At 44.5% G+C, this 19,408-nt stretch overlaps 1 protein-coding gene across 3 annotated transcripts in view; it reads right to left on the reverse strand.

Moving 5' to 3' along the window:
• Positions 1–1,989: 1,989 nt before the first annotated feature.
• Spg7 (SPG7 matrix AAA peptidase subunit, paraplegin) overlaps positions 1,990–19,408 on the reverse strand; it is a 39,310-nt gene continuing 21,891 nt past the window's right edge. For 2 of the 3 annotated variants that reach the window (XM_051201860.1, XM_051201859.1), the window contains exons 10-17: positions 12,092–12,216; positions 10,422–10,524; positions 8,910–9,020; positions 8,477–8,592; positions 6,700–6,856; positions 5,403–5,569; positions 4,791–4,868; positions 1,990–2,344 (exon numbers count right to left, since the gene is read on the reverse strand). In XM_051201860.1, coding sequence (XP_051057817.1) covers positions 2,180–2,344; positions 4,791–4,868; positions 5,403–5,569; positions 6,700–6,856; positions 8,477–8,592; positions 8,910–9,020; positions 10,422–10,524; positions 12,092–12,216 — 1,022 coding nt within the window. In that variant the 3' untranslated portion in view covers positions 1,990–2,179. The remainder of the gene's footprint in view (positions 2,345–4,790; positions 4,869–5,402; positions 5,570–6,699; positions 6,857–8,476; positions 8,593–8,909; positions 9,021–10,421; positions 10,525–12,091; positions 12,217–19,408) is intronic. The other variant, XM_051201861.1, reaches the window with a different exon arrangement.

The following is a 19,408-nucleotide window of genomic DNA, read 5'->3' on the forward strand; positions in this document are numbered from 1 at the left end:
CAAGCAGTTCAGGAGCAGATTTGGAGGCCTTGGCTGCGGTCTATCGAGAAAAAGACCACCAGCCAAACCTCATCCCCTCCAGATCAGGGATAGAGTCTACATGTGGACAGTCAAGACATTAAAGCCCCGCTAAAAGGGAACTTACACCGTGCTCCTGACCACCCCAACAGCCCTAAAAGTCGACAAGATTGCTGCCTGGGTACAGCCAGTCCCACCTTCAGACCCAGAAGCAGCAGAATCATGGCAGCTTCAACGCACCCAAAACCCATTCAAGATAAGACTCTCAAAGAAAACTTTTTAATGATTTAAACCTAATATCCTTAAGCTTTTGTGCAGTTCCTAACCCCCATGCTCCTTATGTCACTACCTGGCAGGTTAAAAATCATGAGACAGGAAAAATTATAAACCAGACCTCCTCAGGGAGATGAGGGATATCCTAACAGATTTAGCAGGGAACAAGGCTAGTTTAAAAAATAATTTAATAAATCCCCTTGACTCACTACCCTAGTCTCCACAATCTTGGGCCCCCTGCTTATTCTTTTACTACTGCTTACCTTTGGGCCCTGTACCCACCAATATCAGTCCCTCAAGCAACGAGAGGGACCTTAAGTTTTAAGATTAAAACCTCACAAAAAGAAATGGGGGAATGGAAGATTTTAGTTTGCAGAGCAAGGATGTAGGAAAGGGGCAGAAGAATAATTCTTGCAAGCAGAATATAGAATATCATAAAAAATAGACATTGACATGGAAGAACAGAAATTATGAGAAAAAGAAAGGTTACTATGATGACGGGGATAATGGTTATATGCTAGGCTGATCTTGTTAAATAGGGCTAGTTACTAAATCATCAAACCTTTGTGGAATAACTGAAGGCTCTAAATGTACAGCCAAGAGAAAGCCAGAGAATGAAAAAAGTTTCTCACAGATCTTGGCCCACAACAAGGAAATAGGCCTCCAACCCTGGAACAAATGATTCCAGATGAACAGCCCTGTCTGGGTCACTCCTGGCCAACGGACAGTCTGGGGACTTTCCAAGTCATTCTATGGTTTATCCCTTGAATAAGAACAGGTCATACCTGGGTGATCTCTCAAACATGAGATCATACTTTGTATTCAATCACCTTGTGCCCCGTGCATGTATGCTGATTTGTGGCTTGTCTCTATAAAAAGGAACCTGAACCCTCTGGGGGGGTGTGCAGCTTTCCCCGAGATTGCTGATACCTGAGTGCACTTGTTCAATAAATACCTCTTGCTAGTTGCATCTCCTGGTTTTGGTGTTTGTGTCGTGGGGCTCTCCCATCGGCCCATCAGGACCCCAGAATTAGGGGCTAACATTACTGCTTCCTACTGCCCAGTAGCTTTCTCAGGTGCATAGTGCTGGGCAATAACAACAATTGGCTCTGACAGGAAGTCACTGCAACCCATGTTCCAAATGCTACTGCATAGGAAAGGTGGAGGTACCGCAGGCAGGAACTATGAACCAGCAAGTGTCTGTGACTCACCTTATGTGGTTTGAACTCAGATGTCAACACAAAGGGCTCAAGGTATAAAATGAAAACAAGACCCATGGCTGCACAGCTCAAATGTGGATTCTTTACCACAAAATGTAAGAGGAATCAATTTTGGTGGTGGATGTCAAGGCACTCTAATGATAAGAACAGGGCAGAGGGAATTCTCCACTTGCACACAGCAGAAGGTGGCAGTATTTGCATTTTCCAACAGTGCCTGTTCCCAACTTTGGCCCCTTTAATGAGTGAGCACGTTGATGAGGCTGGTCAGCTCAGAGGGTCTTTCATCTTGGATCCTATTAGCATTCTGAAGGAGTCCAGGACACAAACAGGAGATCATTTAGTCCAAGTGGCGGGCTACCTTCAGACCTACAGAGCCACACATGGAGATGGTAACTGAAGCCCCAGGGACTAGACTCAAGCATGCACACTCCCCACAAAGAAAGCAATACATATGGAAAGGTTAGCTGTCTCTGCAAACGATTTACTAATCCTGAACCAATAAATAAATACCAGAAGTCTTCATCAGAAACCAGAGAGAGCTAACAAAGGCTGAGGTTCAAGTTTCAGGTGAAAAGAATCTTGGAGGCTGATGGCAGCTTGCCAACAAGTTCTGAGATGACTACAGGTGCAGTCGAGGAAAGTAGTTGCCTGGGCCGTGGAGGTGGGGGCTAAGGAGCTGGGGCTTCCTCCTCTGCCGAGGCTTGTTTCTCCCTTTCAGCATCAATCCATTTCTGTGGTGCAATCATTCTCTTTGGCCCATGGGGCGGTGGGCCAATGAGGGCCTCAATGTCCTCATAGTTTATCACTTCCTTTTCCAGAAGAGCATTCGCCAGCTAGAAAGAACAAACACGGCAGTGTGTGAGGGTCCTGGACAAAGACAAGAGCCTTGCAGGGCAGAGCATCAGAGATGGAAACCCATCCCACAGAATGTCTCTGTGTCTAGTAAAGTAGGAGGGCTAGTCTATGAGCAGGATGCCTCAGAAAGGCCACCTTCCCAGAGGGACAGAGGCGCAAAAGCAGTTCAGGCAAAGAATTGCTCCCTGTCTTTACCCTAAAAGCTGCCAGTCTCATTAATTTTCCTATTACCTTTCAAAACCTCTGCTTATTTCTGGCAACTGCCATTTCCTTAACCAAACACCGTATGTATGTATGTATGGGAGAGGCAGGCGGGGGTGCTTGGAATCTGTGGAAATAGGCACTGACTGAGACAACTGGGGAGGGATTTGTTACTCTGGATATAGTTCTGAACATCAACATCATTAATATCATCATAGTCTTCAACACTATTATTGTATTCCCAGACAGGAGTGTGTGTGTGCACGCGTGCGTAATCTTAGGCTGACCTCAACCTTGCTGTACTCCTGTTTCAACTTCTTGAATGCCAGGTTTACAAGCACATGCTATCATGCCCGGCCCAGAAAATATTTTTATCCTAAAAGTCCTGTGTCTGTGGCCATATCCTGCTATGTCTTGCTGGCAGAACACATCTTTAACCCCAGCACACCAGAGACGGAAAGGTTGGTTTATGAGTTTGAGATCACCCTAGTTCCAGGCTAGCTAGGGCTATATACTGAGACCCTACTTCAAAACAACAAAGATAAAACAAAACCCTTCCAACTCAAAGGTTAAGGGTGGCTCTTGCTGCTCATACAAAGGACCTGGGTTTGGTTCCCAGCACATATGTGGCAGCTTTCAATTGCCTATAACTCCAATTCCAAAGGGGTACAACCTCTTCTGACCTCTGAAGGTTCCTGCACACTCAGGTACATGCATAGGCTTTAATTAATTAAATAAATAAATCTAAAAACCACATTTTCTTTTTCTCTTTTAGGTGATGCTGGACCTTAAACATGCTAGGCACTGGGATGATGTCTATAGCTATAGTTCCCCCTTTGCTCTAATCTGTCACTATTCATTGCAGTTAAACCCAAATAGAGGCAGCTCGATTCTGCAGTCAGTGTGATACCCACTGGTAGTCTTGCCAACCCCCATCTTCCTCCCAATACAGTCAGCTGGAGTTCTATACAGTAACACTGGCTCCTTACTAGGCAGAGGTTACCTCTGCAGAGATTGCACTGCCACAGGATCTAGTGAGGCAGAGCTGCTCCAGGACCAATACTCTGAGGGCCTGAAACAGGACTTCAACCTAACATAGCAGCTGCCTCTTTTCTCTGTGTAATAGCTTTGGCTGTCCTGGAACTTGCTTTGTAAACCAGGCTGAACGGGAACTCAGAGAGATCAACCCGCCTCTGCCTCCTGAGTGCTGGGATTAAAAGTATGTGCCACCATACCTGAGTTATCTTTTTGTTTGTTTGTTTGTTTTTTGCTTTTTATTTAAATTTATTTAAGATATTTTTAATTTTTGGAAGCAAGATTAACTCTGTAGGCTTGGCTCAGTTGCCTCATTTTAAGAAAGCAAAAGGCTAGAAACAACTACCCACACCAACCTATAATTCACACCACCAGAGGAACTAGGATACAAGGTGTATTCTAAGAGATTCATATAAAGTCCCTCACAGAAGGGGGAAGGGAAAGTCCCCCAGAGCACATGGGAAGTGGGGGGGGGGGCAGAGAATGGAGAGAGAAGTAGGAAAAAGAGAAGGGGAGGAGAGGAAAGCACATGCGACTAGGAAGATTGAGCCAGGGTAGGAATAGACAGGGGAGAGAGAGACAGCAAGAGAGAGAGAGAGAGAGAGAGAGAGAGAGAGAGAGAGAGAGAGAGAGAGAGAGAGAGAGAGAGAGAGAGAGAGAGAGAGAGAGAGAGAGAGAGAGAGAACAAACATAAAAGGGGGAGTCATTATTGGCTTGAAGAGAAAATTGAACCTAAAGAAAGGTCTAGAGACCTACAAGACTGCCACCAACTAACAATTTGAGCAACCGTGGAAAGGCTACCATAAATGCCCTTCCCGGATAGTGAGATCAACAACTAACTTATCCACCATCATGGAGCCCTCATTTAGTACCTGTTGGAAACAGAAGCAAACACCCATAACTAAACATTGAGTCAAACTAGAATCCAAATGCAGACGGAGAGAACAAGACCAGATTGCAGAAAAACATAGAGACAGCTGACCTGAAGGAGGAGCTAACAGGTTGATTGCTGCTAGTGCTATGTAACATGTACATGAGGGTAGAAAAAATTCTCCTCTGAATGAATAGGCTTGATATGATTATAGTAAGACATAAAACACACTCTAGCTGAATAGGGGTGTCAGTGTTGCCTACACTTCTAGGGGCTCCTGAGATACTATGGGGATGCTTGGGCCCACATGCCCTTACCGCCTGCAGCTTGTCCAGGTTGTCTAGCAGCACCCTCTCAGTGTGTCTGTAGGCTTTAGCCACCAGCAGCTTTGCTTCCTGCAAAGGAAAACATAAGTCTGTCATGAGGAAGGTATGAAACATCGTCCACAGACTCACTGACAACCAGCTCTAAAACCAAGGTGCAGAAAACAGGGTTCAGGAGCAGGCCCATCTTCACACAATATACAGCAGCATTCTGCTCTCATTCTGTCTAATGGATGCAAACCCACCAGCTACCCTCACCCTGGAGAGAGCAACTGGACAACCCACAGCTGCTACATTGCACAAGCAATCACAACTGGCCCTGAACAGACTCAGGTACCATGCTGGCCCAGCCTGTGGGCTATAGGAATCATGTACACTGCTCTACCGCTTGGTATCCTTATTTGATATTCTTCCCAGGTCCACATCTAGCTTATTTGGAACCATCTAGGTCCTCACCCAAGAGAACACACTTAATAGGTCAGAGTTCAGAACTAAGCACCAGCCACATTAGGCTTTCAATACATGCTCATCTGAGAGTGCTAGCAGGCTCCTGCAGGAGGCCCAGATGCTTCTTCTCCATGGGCAGTAAGGCCTGTGTCCACTCACATGGTCCATCAGTTGCTGGAGACCCTGGCTGAAGGGACGCCGCCCAATGCCCATGAGGCCCTCTTGTGCCTCAGGGAAGGAGACAGGCCCAATGCTAGGTGCCATCCCAAACTGTTTTACCATGGAGTAGGCAATGCGGGTAACCTTCCTCAAGTCATCCTGGGCCCCTGGAACCAAGAAAAGGAGGTATTCTGAGAGTACATGCATATGGGAGCACCAGATCTCAGGCTGTCAAGCAGCATCCAACATTCCAGAATGGAACCTAGATATTCTCTCTCTCTCTCTCTCTCTCTCTCTCTCTCTCTCTCTCTCTCTCTCTCTCTCTCTCTCTCTCACCTACAAACATACATACATGTATATATATGTATGTTGATTATTATTTTAGGTACATTAATGTGTTTATGTGAGGGTGTTGAGTTCCCTGGAACTGTAGTTATAGACAGTTGTGAGCTGCCATGTGGTTGTTGAGAATTGAACCCAGGTCCTCTGGAAGAGCAACCAGTGGTCTTAACTGCTGAGACATCTTGCCAGCCCCAATTATTCTTTTTTAAAATTACATTTATTTTTATTATATTTGTGTCTATAGGAGTTGGTTCCCTTATTTACAATATAGGTTCTAGGGACTGACCTCTAGTCTGTAGACTTGACAGTAAGTCCCTGAACCTACTGAGCAAGCCATTTGACTGGCTCATTACTGTATCTTAAAGGAAAAAACTTAAGTGCTCAGGACACTGGCCTGCCTTACATCAGTGACACACTCAAGTATATGGCTAGGTCTTACTCGGGAAGCCTGTCACTTTTGAGGCATAATGTTCCTGAGACCCCTATGACTTTTCTGGATATCTAATGAATACTCTAATATCCAGTTTTATGTAGCCATGACCAGTAATGAACCAAGCAAATGTTTTTATAGTCCATCTATATTAAAGTTTTAAAGTAAGCATTTTAAACTAAAGTTTTTTTGGTCAGGCAGTGGTGGCACACCCCTTAATCCCAGCACTAGGGAAGCAGAGGCAGGTGGCTCTCTGTGAGTTTGAGGCCAGCATGGTCTACAGGGTGAGTTCCAGGACAGGCTCCAAAGCTCCAGATAAACCCTGTCTGGAAACAAACAAACAAACAAAAACACAAATTTAAAAAAAAAGTAAAGCTTTTGCTTAGTTCCGAGTTTCCTCTGGCTCAAACTATATCTGCACTGCACACATCTTCTACCAGTCTCATCCTATCAAGTGCACTGAGCAGAAGGAAATAGGCATTAGCGTACTCTAACAAAGCCACACTCCAAGGACTGTCTCCTCACCAGAGGTAACCCTGCTGAACGAGATGGCCTCAGCTGCACGACCGCCGAGTGCCATGCACATCCGCTCAAACAGCTGCTCCTTGGTGAAGAGGTACTGGTCCCGAGGGAGCATCTGAGCGAAGCCCAGAGCAGCATTTGTTCGAGGTGCAATGGAGACCTGAGGAAGAACAACAGAGCAGGGAGCAAGTGACCTCAAAGTGAGGCAAGAGGCTCCTAAAACCATCACCATAGGTTGCCAAGTAGCCAATCAGGCTAGTCTATACATCCCATTCTTAGAGCATCCTTGCACTGCTATGTTAAAAAGAAAAGTGGGTGGCACAGGTCTATGCAGGTCCAGCTGCCTGTGAGCCCCAGATAGAAGACAACATTAATATTCAAAGTCAGGGCATGACTACAATTCAGTGGTAAAAAGCTTATTAGTATGTGCAAGGCCCTGGGCTGGATCCCCAAGGTTGCCAGAAAGAAAAAAAGATGGGGGCTGGAGAGATAGTTAAGAGTACTGTCTGTTCTTCCACAGAGTTCTGAAGTTGAGTCCCAGCAAAGGCATGGTGGGTCACAACCATCTGAAACTCTTGTTCAAGAGAATCAGGCACATATGTGGTACCCAGATATACATGTTGCCAAAATACCCACACATAACAAAATAATAAATATATATATACTTGGGTCAGGATTTAAAGATGTGGGTCACTACCACCCAGCAAAAAGAAAATTGTTTTGTTTTTGAGACAGAGATTCTCTGTGTTGTCCTTGGCTGTTCTGGAACTAGTTCTGCAGACCAGGCTGGCCTCAAGCACCCAGGGAACTGCTTGCCTGTGCCACCTGAGTGCTGGGATTAAAGGTGTGTGTCACCAACACCTAATAAGAAATTTTCTCAGAAGATGATTTAATGTCTATAACAAAGACAAACTGTGGTCATGATCAGTCACAGTTACAGTGACAGCCAAATCAGTAACAGTGTCAAAGTTTCCTTCATAGAACACAATGATGCTTGCAGTCATGAAAATCAAGTGACAATTTTGAGAACAAAAAGAAATCTTACTCTGGTATTTATTTGGAGTTCTTGAGACAGTATTTATTTTGCTACTGAGTTCATTAGTGCCCAGCCTCCCTCAAGCTGGACCTCATCCCCAGATCAGTGATTGCTTAATACACCATGGGGTAGCAGGTAGGAGTTAACTTCCTGCCAGCCCCAGGAACACAGAAGGGACTGCTACACACTACTTCAAAGAGACCAGCCAGTATATTGTTAGCTCTGAAAACAGCAACCGAAACTGAGCAAGAGTGTACATACTGGCAGTTGGCTGTCTGCTGCACTGTCTCATCCTGAATTGCTGGAGTGGGAACAGTAGAGCCACAAAGCCCTTATGGGACCCCAGTGATTTGTCAGAACTACTCAGAGCTTCGTAGAGGACAGACCAGATGCCACATCCCTTGTCCCATATCCCTGGGTTCCTCAAGGGTCTCTATGCACAGTCTACATGATTTCTGGAAAGTATCTCAAATAACCATTTGCCATCTGAGCAGAAACAAGTTCAGCACTCCTCCATAAGTCTCAAGTGGGCAAGGACAGAGGTCCTGGACATAGGAAACTTTCCCCTCATGCCTGGAAACTGAGGTTTAGGACCCACTTCTGCTAGGGGCTACAGCCGTCTGGCCAAGTTGGTAGTAAAATTTCTCTTATATAACTCTTATATATCTAATCTGGGTGTTTCCCAGACTAGGTGGGTAAAGATTTGTTTTCACGATGCCTACCACCATTTTCATCACAACCCACCTTCATTACAGCTTCTGTGTGTTCTAGCAGCCAACCAACCAAGGCATGGCCAGACTCATGGAAGGCAACCACTCTCTGCTCCTCCTTGGAAAGGATCTTACTCTTTTTAGCAGTTCCTGAAAGAAGTCAAGAACCAAGTTCAGGAACAGTATGCTCGGGTACCTCCTTGTGCTCTCTTCTTGCTTGGCACTTCTGTGGCTCTGCTGACTTTTCACAGACTCTTAACATCCAATCTCAAGGGAGTTCTAGGGAAAAGATGAATGGTTTCTTGAGAACCATCAAAAACAGTCTTTTCTTTGTTTTTTGAGACAGGGATTCTCTGTGTAGGCCTGGCTATCTTAGAACTTGATCTGTCTGGCATAGACAACTTCTGACTGGTTGTTTGAAAGCTTCAACCCTAACAAGGCCTTAACAATGGGTGTGGTCCTCATACCAGCAATGACACGCTCCACGGCATACTCAAAGTTGAATGTGTGGACAGATGTGTGCCCCTCCCGTGCAGCATGCAGTGCTGCCTCATTGCAGATGTTGGCGATGTCAGCACCTGTCAACACAAACCACAGGCAGGGATGGGGGGTGGTGCTGGCTCTTCCCTGTCAGCATTTAGGAAAAGGAAAGAAAAGGAAGGAGGGAGACTCAGCTTTTAATGACAAACAGCAAAAAGGAAAAAGGCCTATGATTCCATTACTGGGGAGGCTGAGGCAAGCATAGTCCACATAATGGAATTTTGTCTCAAAATAATAAAGGAACAAAAAGGAAAGGAGGAAGGGTAGAACGAAAGGAAAGGAAGGGGGAAGAGAGGGAATGAGAAGGAAGGGAAAAAGGAGGGGAGAGGAGGGAAAAGGGAGGGAGGGGGAGGAAGGAAATGAAATTGCCAGTGGTGAACTGCAGCAGGAGGCAGGAGGCTGACAATTGGTGCTGCCCCAGAAGCCCTCTCCAGGGGCAGCTGGCTGAAGCACTGTAAAGTCATGCTGCTCTGGATCTTGCAAGCCCTTTCCTTTCTGCTCTGTGCTGTTTTATGTCACCTGTCACTTATGTGTCCAAATAGCAAGACCAAAGGGCTCTCATGTATATAAATCCTATTAAAGACTGAAGTGTAATCAAAAAGGAAGAAAGCAGTCCAAGCGCAATTTTGTTTTTATTTTCAGAGACAGGGTCTCATGCTATAGCCTAGCCTGCCCTTAAACTCACAGCCATCCTTATGTCTCAGCCTCTCAAGTGATTAAGACTATAGACACAGATGCCAATGCACATGAAATAAAAAGCAAATAAACAAGTTTAAAAAAAAAAAAAAAAAAAGATTACAGACATAACCCACCAGCCTGGCTTTCAGGGTAATTTTAAATGTACATTAACCTTTAAAATGAGAGCTATGCAGAAAGGAAACCTAACTGTGATTTCTTTTTTTTTGTTGTTGTTGTTTTTGGTGTTTTGAGGTAGGGTTTCTCTGTGTAGCCCTGACTGTCTGGGACCTTAAAGAGATCACCTGCCTTTGCCTGCTTCCTGAGAGCTGAGATTAAAGATGTGTGCCATCACTAAAGGCACCTAATTGTGATTTCTACTTCACTGAAAATCACAAGGGGACAGTGTGTGGGGAGTGTGGTGGGGCAGTCTAAACTGGAAGGTGTTCTATGCAAACACAACACAGGAGACACTGCCAGACTTCTCACAGTCCCCCATGGCAGAAGCTATGGGACCATGATGATACTGACTGATACTTTGGTAGAGATATCACAGCTGCTACCTGTGAAATAGGTGAGCTATAATACTTCTTGCTATTGCTTTCAACATCTGGGAGGAAGAAAGTCCCTCTTTTCTGTCCTTCTGCTGCTTGCATTTGAACTTGATCTCACCTAGACGTGTGCTGATTAGTGACTCAGAACAGGGACAGAACTCACACAGGAAGACGGAAGCTCTCCGTCATGAATATATGACCAGGTCATACCACTGAATCCTGGTGTTAGCTCTGCCAGCCGCTGGGAGTAAAAACTGCTGGGCTGGGTCAACTTCAGGCTTTTCAGGTGCTGCTCAAAAATCTCCCGTCTCTCCTGTCACAAATAAGGAAGACACAGCTGAATTCACACTTGGGTAACAAAACAAAGCTCCCATAAACTCCATGAATGAAACTTGTGACGATTACAAGAAACACTGGCTTCGGCATGTTTGTCATTCTCAGTCATAACCCATAGTTTTGGAAACCAATTTAGAAAGCTCCAGGCAGCAATTTAAAGATGAAAAGAAAATAAATACAACAGAATGTAAGTAAATCATATCACACATAGCAAAGATTTATTCCACAAAAATTCTGCAAGTCACACATTCTGAATCCTGACATAAAACTCTGACATTGTAGGAGACAGCCAGCTTCTCTTATGTAAAGTGGGGGGGTACTGGGGCTACCCCCACACATCTCTGTCTAGGGGCATTAACCAACTACCCAGTCCTTAGGTTTTCTCTCCTTCCTTCCAAAGAGCCTCTATTTACCCAATTCCTGTTCTCTCAAGGCTGTAGTGCAGGTTCTTTGACCATGTAGCAGGACCAAACAGAAGCTTGTGAGAAAGAGGCTACTAGGGTAGAAAATCCTGGTTTCTGGGGCTTTTATTGAACACTACTCCAAGACAAAGTCAAGTGTAGGTTCAACAGACAAGATGATTAGAGACTGAAAAGACAGCACATAGCATAGGAACACATTGCTCTTTCAGAGGACCTGGGTTCGGTTCCTAGTATCCATATGGTAGTTTCACAACTATCTGTAACTCTAGTTGCAGATACTAGATACTCTCTTTTGTCCTCCTCTGGCACTAGCAATACACATGGTACAGATGCACTCATGCAGGCAAACTTTCATATACATAGAAATTCATCAACCAACCAATCAATCAATCAATCAATCAATCAATCAATCAATCTATGTGGGAGGGATGAAAACCCCAAGACTTTTCACAAAATTCAAGATGGAAAGGAGAGATGACTTCATTTTGATTTCAAAAGGATTTACTACAAAACTCAACCTAAGCCAGAGAGTGGTGGCTCACACCTTTAATCCTAGCACTTGGGACACAGAGGCAAGTGGATCTCTGACGTTGAGGCCAGCCTAGTCTGCAGGAGAGTTCCAGGACAGCCAGAGCTACACAGAGAAACCCTGTTTCAAAAAACAAAACAAAACAAAACAAAACAAAAAAAAAAAAAAAGCCACCTCAACATAGACCAGTGCAGTTAACTCCACACACTCAAGATACAACATATTGGGCCAAGATGAGCTCACTGTGAAACTAAGAAAGAGTAGTGAGCAAGTCCCATACCAGGACCCTGTAATCCCAGCAGTATAGAAGTTGAAGCTGCAGAATATTAAGTTCAAGGACAGCCTGGGCTACATAGCAAGACTCTTATCTCAAAAAACAAACCAAAACAACTACAAAAGGACATTGGCTATCATGGTGCCCAGAGGGGTCATGGACACTTACTTGGGCACCAAAGATCATAGTAGTGTCACACCAAGCCTAGGACCTGGAGAAAACAACTATGACAACTATAAACTAGAGCTTGTTGGCTCAGGCAGGGAAGGAAGGCTGTGACCCAGGTCATAAGAACCCCATTCTTCCCAGCAGTTCTGACCTGAAGAGTGGGAAGATCAATGAAGACATGCCTATCCAGTCGACCTGGCCTCATCAGGGCATTGTCCAAAACATCAGCTCGATTCGTGGATGCCAAGACGATGACATGGTCTGTGGTGCTCATTCCTGAGAGAACAGAGCAGACAGTGGCCTTTGGAGTTGGGAATTTCAACACAATGGCTTTTCCCAGTGACTACCCCCTTCAAGACATAGCAAGGAAAGTGAAGGCCCCAGATTCCTTCTGGACAGCCTGATGAGGTGGAGGCACTTTTCCAATGGCTTCCAATCAAAGTCATGCCAAAGTATGAAGCTGATTGTTTTCAAACAACAGCAGTTTCCTTTGGCCATATTGGGGGGGGGGGGAGAAGCAGAATTGTTCAAAGTCCCCTGGAGACACAGGTGTCACCCCTAGCAAGGGAGTAGTAAGTGTTCATCCCAAGGAGGAGTTGACCTTGCTGAGCTGCAGTCATTTTTACCATGTGGTATCTAGACACTTTAATACCTGAGTTTAGGGATGAGGTTTCTTGTGCAAAATATTAGAAATGGAGGTGGAGAGATGACTCGTGGTTAAAAACAGTGCTACTCTTGCAGAGGACCCAGGTTTTGTTCCCAGCACCTATATCAGGTGGCCCACAACCATCTCTAAGTCTAGTTCCAGGAAGTCTGCCATCTTTTGGCATCCATGGGCATGAGGCACACAGGTAGTACACATATATAAACAGGTAACACATTTATACACCTATAGGGTTTTGTTTGTTTTTTTAAAGTGGTTCAGAAACCACCCTTGATTAGATCTGACTGGGGGAAAAAAAAAATCAACTACACAAAAAGGTTTGTAGCCAGGTATGGTAGTGCATACCACCTTACTCCCATCATTTGGGAGGCAGAGGCAAGAGGATATTGGTGAGTTCTACATCTGCCTGGTCTAGATGGCAAGTTCCAGAAAAGCCAAGACATAGAGAACTCCTCCTAAAACAAACAAACAACAACAACAACTTTAAACTCTTTCTGAAGAAGCTGGGGAGAGGGCTGAGAATGTAGACCAATTGCTAGAGTGCTGAAAGCCCTGGGCCCAATCCTCAGCATCACATAAACCAGGCACATACTTGTAAATACTAGCACCCTGGAGGCAGGGTGATCTGAAGTTCAAGGTAATCCTCAGCCACATGCTGTGTTTAAGACTAGCTTAGAATGCATGAAACTCGGTGGGTGGGGGGCATCCTCCTTTTTCACACTTTAAACTTGAAAAGCCATAACAGCAACAATAATCCACTGAGCCTTCAAGGGCAGAGCAAGGCAGAAGGTCACCTTGCCAAAGCCAAGCAGATGCCTAAAAACAGTACTGATTGTTTAAAATGAGATCAGACTGACTCAAAGATGCACCACAGAGACTACCTTCTGCACCATAGCCCCACCTGAGCCTTTGGTAGAGTGATAATGACACAGAAGGCAAGAAGATGAGAGGCTAGAGATAGGGTAGCTAAGGAAGATCCAATTCTGCCCAAAGACCTTCCTGGTTTCATGCTCAGGCTTCTTTTGCTTGTTTTAATGAGACACTATCAATCTCAGTAGCCCTGGCTAGCTTATACCTGCTGTACAGAAGAAACTGGCTTCTGCCTGCCTTTGCCTTCTGAAAATGGGATTAAGGGTATGCTCCATCACACCCAGCATGCTCAGGCTTCTTAATGTCTTCTGTCCAGATGCCCTGGAAATCTGAAATTACACATGTGTGTCAGACCTGTACCCAAATATTTAAAAGGCTGAGACAGGAGGATGGCAAGTCCAAGGCCATGTTGGGCAACCAGTGAGAGTTTGTCTCGAAATAAAAAAAAAAAAATAAATGAAGGAGCCAGGACTGATGGCACACGTCTGCATCCCCATCTCTTTTAGGAGGATCAAAGTTCTAAATCACCCTGAATTTCAAGAGAGGTTCAAAGCTAGCCTAGACTACATGAGAACCTGTATCAAAACACAACAAGCTGAGCATGAAGACATATGCCTTTAATCCCTGCATTTGGAGGCAGAGGCAAATGGAGCTCTATAAGTTCCAGGCCAGCCAAAGCTACACAATAAGTAAGACCTTGTTCTGCATCTCACAAAAAACCAAAAACTAAACAAAAAAATTACAACATGCTGGAGAAATGGCTCATTTAGAAAAAAAGCACTTGCTGTGCAAGCAGGAGGACCTGAGTTTGACTTCTCAGAACTCAAACAAAAGCAGATGCTTGGGAGAGCTTTCCCCTTTCCCTTTCTCAGGGGTTCATGCATGTCTCTTAGGGTCCGCCTTGTTTTCTAGCATCCCTGGAGTTGTGGGATGTAAGCTGGTGATCTTTTGTTCTATGTCTAATATCCACTTATGAGTACATACCATGTTTATCTTTCTGCGTCTGGGATCATTCACTCAGGATGGTTTCTTCCAGGTATGTCCATTTGCCTGAATTTCAGGACCGGAGCCCATCCCCTATGGAGGGTTACAGGGAGAAAGGCCTCTGTCCTGCCCTAAATGATGTGACAGACTTTGATGATCCCCCATGGGAGGCCTACCCTCTCTGAGGAGTGGATGGGGGAGTAGGATGGGAGATGGGGGTGGTGGGAAGACAGGAGGGAGAGGGAACTGGGATTGGTATGTAAAATAAGATTGTTTTTAATTTAAATAAAATAAATAATTTAAAAAAGCCAGATACACAGCACAAGCTTCTGTGATCCCAGCACTCCTATGGGAATGGAGGACTCTCCTAAAGCTCTCAGTCCAGCTAGGCTGGGGAGAGTCGCTGTGTGGTGGGAGGATGGGAACATGCCCAGGAGCTGGGTATCGGGTTAATGTCACAAAAGAGATGAGGGTAGTGGATCGAAGCAGCCACCTGTTCTACATTAGAGAAGCTGGCCATACCCTGACAATATCAACATAGAGTTATTACCACATAGCTCCATAGTCACTCCCCAGACATCTGATTCTCTCCTCAGGGCTCACTTCTAACTTTTGGTCTGGGGGTAGGGGATATCCAGAAACTGTGGCTGTGTGTGGAAATGGCTCTTAACAAGGCCAATACTGATATCTGGGGCACACACAAAGGGCCACCAGTGGTGTCCATGTGTTCTCAAGCCTGACATCCCCCAGGCCTTGGGCCACAGTCTGACCTGAAGTGTTACTGATTCTACTGAAGGGTGATGAGCAGTCTGAGTTGTTGATGAATTGCTATTTTGCTAGTAGGGTATGACCTAACAGTTCAGTCCCAGGCTACGTCTGTTCTGTTATTCACTCATCTGACATGGTTAAGAGGTTATGTATCCTGCAAACTATGCAAAATACACTCACTTATACTGTAAGGACTGCCTAAAAGCCACAGCAAGGCTAGCAAGATGGTTCAGTGGATAAGAGTTTTCTGTCAAGTCTGACAATTTGAGTTCAGCACTCAAGATCCCAAGTGAAACAGAGACCAGACTCCTGCAAATTGTCCTCTTTCTTCTACATGTACATTGTGGGATAGATACATATACTCAACCCTTGAATGTAAATAAAAAATACAATTTTTAAAAAACTGCAAGGTCAAGCTGGGTGATGTGGCACATGCCTTTAATCCCAGCACTTGGGAGGCAGAGACAGGCCGATCTTTGAGTTCAAGGCCAGTGAGTTCTAGCTTAGCCAAGGCTAAACAAAGAAACCCTGTCTCAACAACAACAACAACAAAAAAAAAAAAAAAAAAAAAAAAAAAAAAGGAAAAAGGAAAGTCAGGTGCAGGTAAAAACAAACAACAAGCTGTGATAATGCTTTCTTAATTTTTGGGGTAGGGTATGGTGGAGTGGGAGTGGGGGAGGGGTTGTGGAAGGGGGCTGAGACAGTGTTTCTCTATGTAGCTCTGGCTATCCTGGTACTACCTGTGTAGACCAGGCTGATCTTGAACTCACAGAAATTCACCTTTCTCATCTTCTCAAGTAAGGTCTCACTATAGAGCCCAGGCTGACTTCAGATTCCAGATCCTCCTGCCCTAGCCTCAGCTTCCTGATTGCTGAAATACAAGTATGTACCACCTCATCTGTCTTCTTCCTTCTTTTTTTATTACCATTTTAAAATTTTTAATTAGATTCACTTTCTGTTGTTTATGTGTATGAGTGTTTTGTCTGTATATATGTATGTGTACAATGTGTGTGCCCAGTAAATGTCCCAGCCTCTGGAACTGGAGTTGCAGATGGTTGCTCTGCAAGGGCAACAAATTTTTTTTTTTTTTTTTTGGTTTTTCGAGACAGGGTTTCTCTGTGATTTTGGAAGCTGTCCTGGAACTAGCTCTTAAGCTCTTATAGACAGACTAGGCTGGTCTTGAACTCACAGAGATCCGCCTGCCTCTGCCTCCTGAGTGCTGGGACTAAAGTGTGCCACCACCGCCTGGCAGCAACAAGTATTCTTTTTGTTTGTTGTTGCTGAAACAGTGTATCACTATGTGGCCCTAGAATTTCTTCTGCAGATGAGGTTGGCCTTGAACTCACAGAGATCTGACTGTCTCTGCTTCCTGAGTGTTGGGATAAAAGGTGTGTATTTCACCATGACTGATTGATTACAAGCGCTCTTAACTTCGGAGCCATATTTCCAGCCTGTTTCTTTCCTTTCAGTTTTTTTGTTTATTTATTTTTTTGCCATGGGTCCCCTGGAACTGGAGTTATAGACAGTTGTGAGCTGCCTTGTGGGTGCTGCTAATTGAACCCTGGTCTTCTGGAAGACTGGCTAATGCCCCTAACCTCTGAACCATGTCTCCAGCCCCTTGTTTTGTTTTTTGAGACAGGGTTTCTCTGTGATTTGGGGACTGTCCTGGAACTCGTTTGGTAGACCAAGCTGGTTTAGAACTTACAGAGATCTGCCTGCCTCTGCCTCTCAAGTGCTAGGATTAAAAGCATGTGCCATCACCACCGGGTACCAGCTCACAATTTTTAAAATATAAATCAGCATTTCATACACACAAGGCAAGAGCTCTGCCACTGAGCCACTCCCCAAGCCCTACTAAGATTTTTTTCTTTTCCCTTGAAACAGTCTCACTATATTGTTCTGACTATCCTGGAACTTGCTATTACTAAGCTGGCTTCGAACTCATAGAGATCCACCTGTCTCTGCCTCCCAAACTAGGATTAAGGGTGTGAACCACCATGCTTGTCCCTGTTAGGATTTTCAAATGACTCCCATGTGGAATCAGAATTCACATTCTCCATTTGTGATTCCCCAAATACTTGTACAACATACATACATACATACATACATACATACATACATACACACACACACACACACATACATATACACACACCACAGCAGAACACTCCACGTTAAAGCACCCTTTCTCTAAGAATACAGTGTGTGGTAACCAAGTGGGCAGCTGGTTCTCTTGCCTTAGACTCTCTTATATAACTTTATAGTTCCGGAAATGCCCACAGCACCTGTGCTTAGGCTTCTGTGACTAGGATTTCTCATTCCTTTGGAGAGTTTTTCCCACGACCAGCACAACATCCGCTCAACTCCCTCCTCTGCACTTCAATGAACAGAAATTGCTCTTCCCGAGGAGACAACAAAGACTAGTCTCAGAGCATCTGAAGGAACCAATGTACACAGCTGTGAGAACACAAAGAGACTTGTTAGTGCTGGGCCAACTTGACAAGCAACCAGTTCCTCAGCCAACATTGGGGGACAAACAGCTATTTTTATGGTCATTCAGAGAAATTCAGCTCAGAAAAAGTCATGCTTTCTAGTAGACTCAAAGCTCTTGAGAAAGATGGCCTCTGTTCTTGTTAAGCTGTGTGAAATAACAAACTTGTTAACACATTTTCTTTTCTAGTTTAGTAGTAATGTTATGAAATTCATTTAAGCCCTTATTTAAATAAAATATATCTTTGAGGGGCAAAATGCCACAGGAGAAGGGTTCATTGGAGTTTTCTTCATGATCAAGGATGCCTGGTTCAGAAGGATGAAGGATACGTATTCAACCTCACTTCACAAATCATAGAGCCATAGCTGAGACAGGAAAGACCTCCATGCCAGGATCCTGGCCTGATCTGAAAGTTTCCATGAGTTTCTAGCAGCCCTCTGCTCTCTACGGGGAACCCATATCTCCCAAGGCATTTAGTGCTCTATAAACTTGATAGTAGAGCACTTGCAGTCAGTATGCAAAGCAGCTGTTAGGGTCTTTGTTGCTCCTGCCACCGGCTCTGAACTTATATGCTGATAGACAACTGTATAACAAAAGGGACAAGAAATAGGAGGGCTGTGGGACAGCTCTATATGTAACCATTCTCATAACTTCTCAACAATATAATATCTTTCCTCTTCGTTGTTAGAGCCATCCTTTGACCATTTATTTATTTATTTATTTTGGGCTTTTTGAGACAGGATTTCTCTGTGTAGTCCTAGCTGTCCTAGAACTTGCTCTATAAACCAGCCTGGCCTTGAACTCACAGAGATCCACCTGCCTCTGCTGGGATTAACCCTGCCTAGTCTGTCCTTTGATTTTTAAACCTGTATCAACTTTACAGTTCATGAAATAACTTCCAATGTGCATCAACCCATCTGATATCACAATAGCTAGGAGTTAAATTCTCATGTGCATGTGTGGGAAGGAGTGCAAACATAAGTGTGTGTATGTAGGTGCAAGTATGTCCCTGTGTATGAAGGCCAAAGGAAGACATCATGCGTCGTCTCCTACCATTCTCTACTTTATAGCCCCCCCACCAAGGATGTGATGGTGTTGGTGCTTACTGACTTGAGGGTCGTTATGTTACTGGACTGTTGTTCCTACCAAAATGAATGCTTCACCTTGCCTTAAAAAACACATCACACAGCAGATCAGTGGTGGCACATACTTTTAATCCCAGCACTCAGGAGGCAGAGGCAGACAAATTTCTATGAGTTCAAGGCCAGCCTGATCTACAGAGCTAGTTCCAGGATAGCTAGGGCTACACAAAGAAACCCTGTCTGGAAAAACCAAAAATCCAAAAACAAAACAAAACCCCCCAAAAACAAACAAACAAAAAACCCCAGACATCACAGTCATTAACATAACTGTCCTACAAAGAGTGTTACTATTCATCTCAAAAGACAGGAAGAAACAGAACCAAGATCACTCCATGGGCTACCTGAGTGGACCTGGATAAGGACAGTGGAGCTGGCACCTAGCATAAAGCAAAAAAACTCTTAAGACACTGACAAAGTTTTGTTAAACTCTTTCACATCAATGCTAAAATTTACTTAGAGCTGTTACACAGAGAAACTTCGACTTGAAAAATCAAACCAAACCCAACAAAACAAAAACCAAAGAACTGCCTCTTATTAATACCAAAAATA

The sequence above is a fragment of the Phodopus roborovskii genome, unplaced genomic scaffold (assembly GCF_943737965.1).
Source record: "Phodopus roborovskii unplaced genomic scaffold, PHOROB, whole genome shotgun sequence".
Classification (NCBI taxonomy): Eukaryota; Metazoa; Chordata; class Mammalia; order Rodentia; family Cricetidae; genus Phodopus; species Phodopus roborovskii.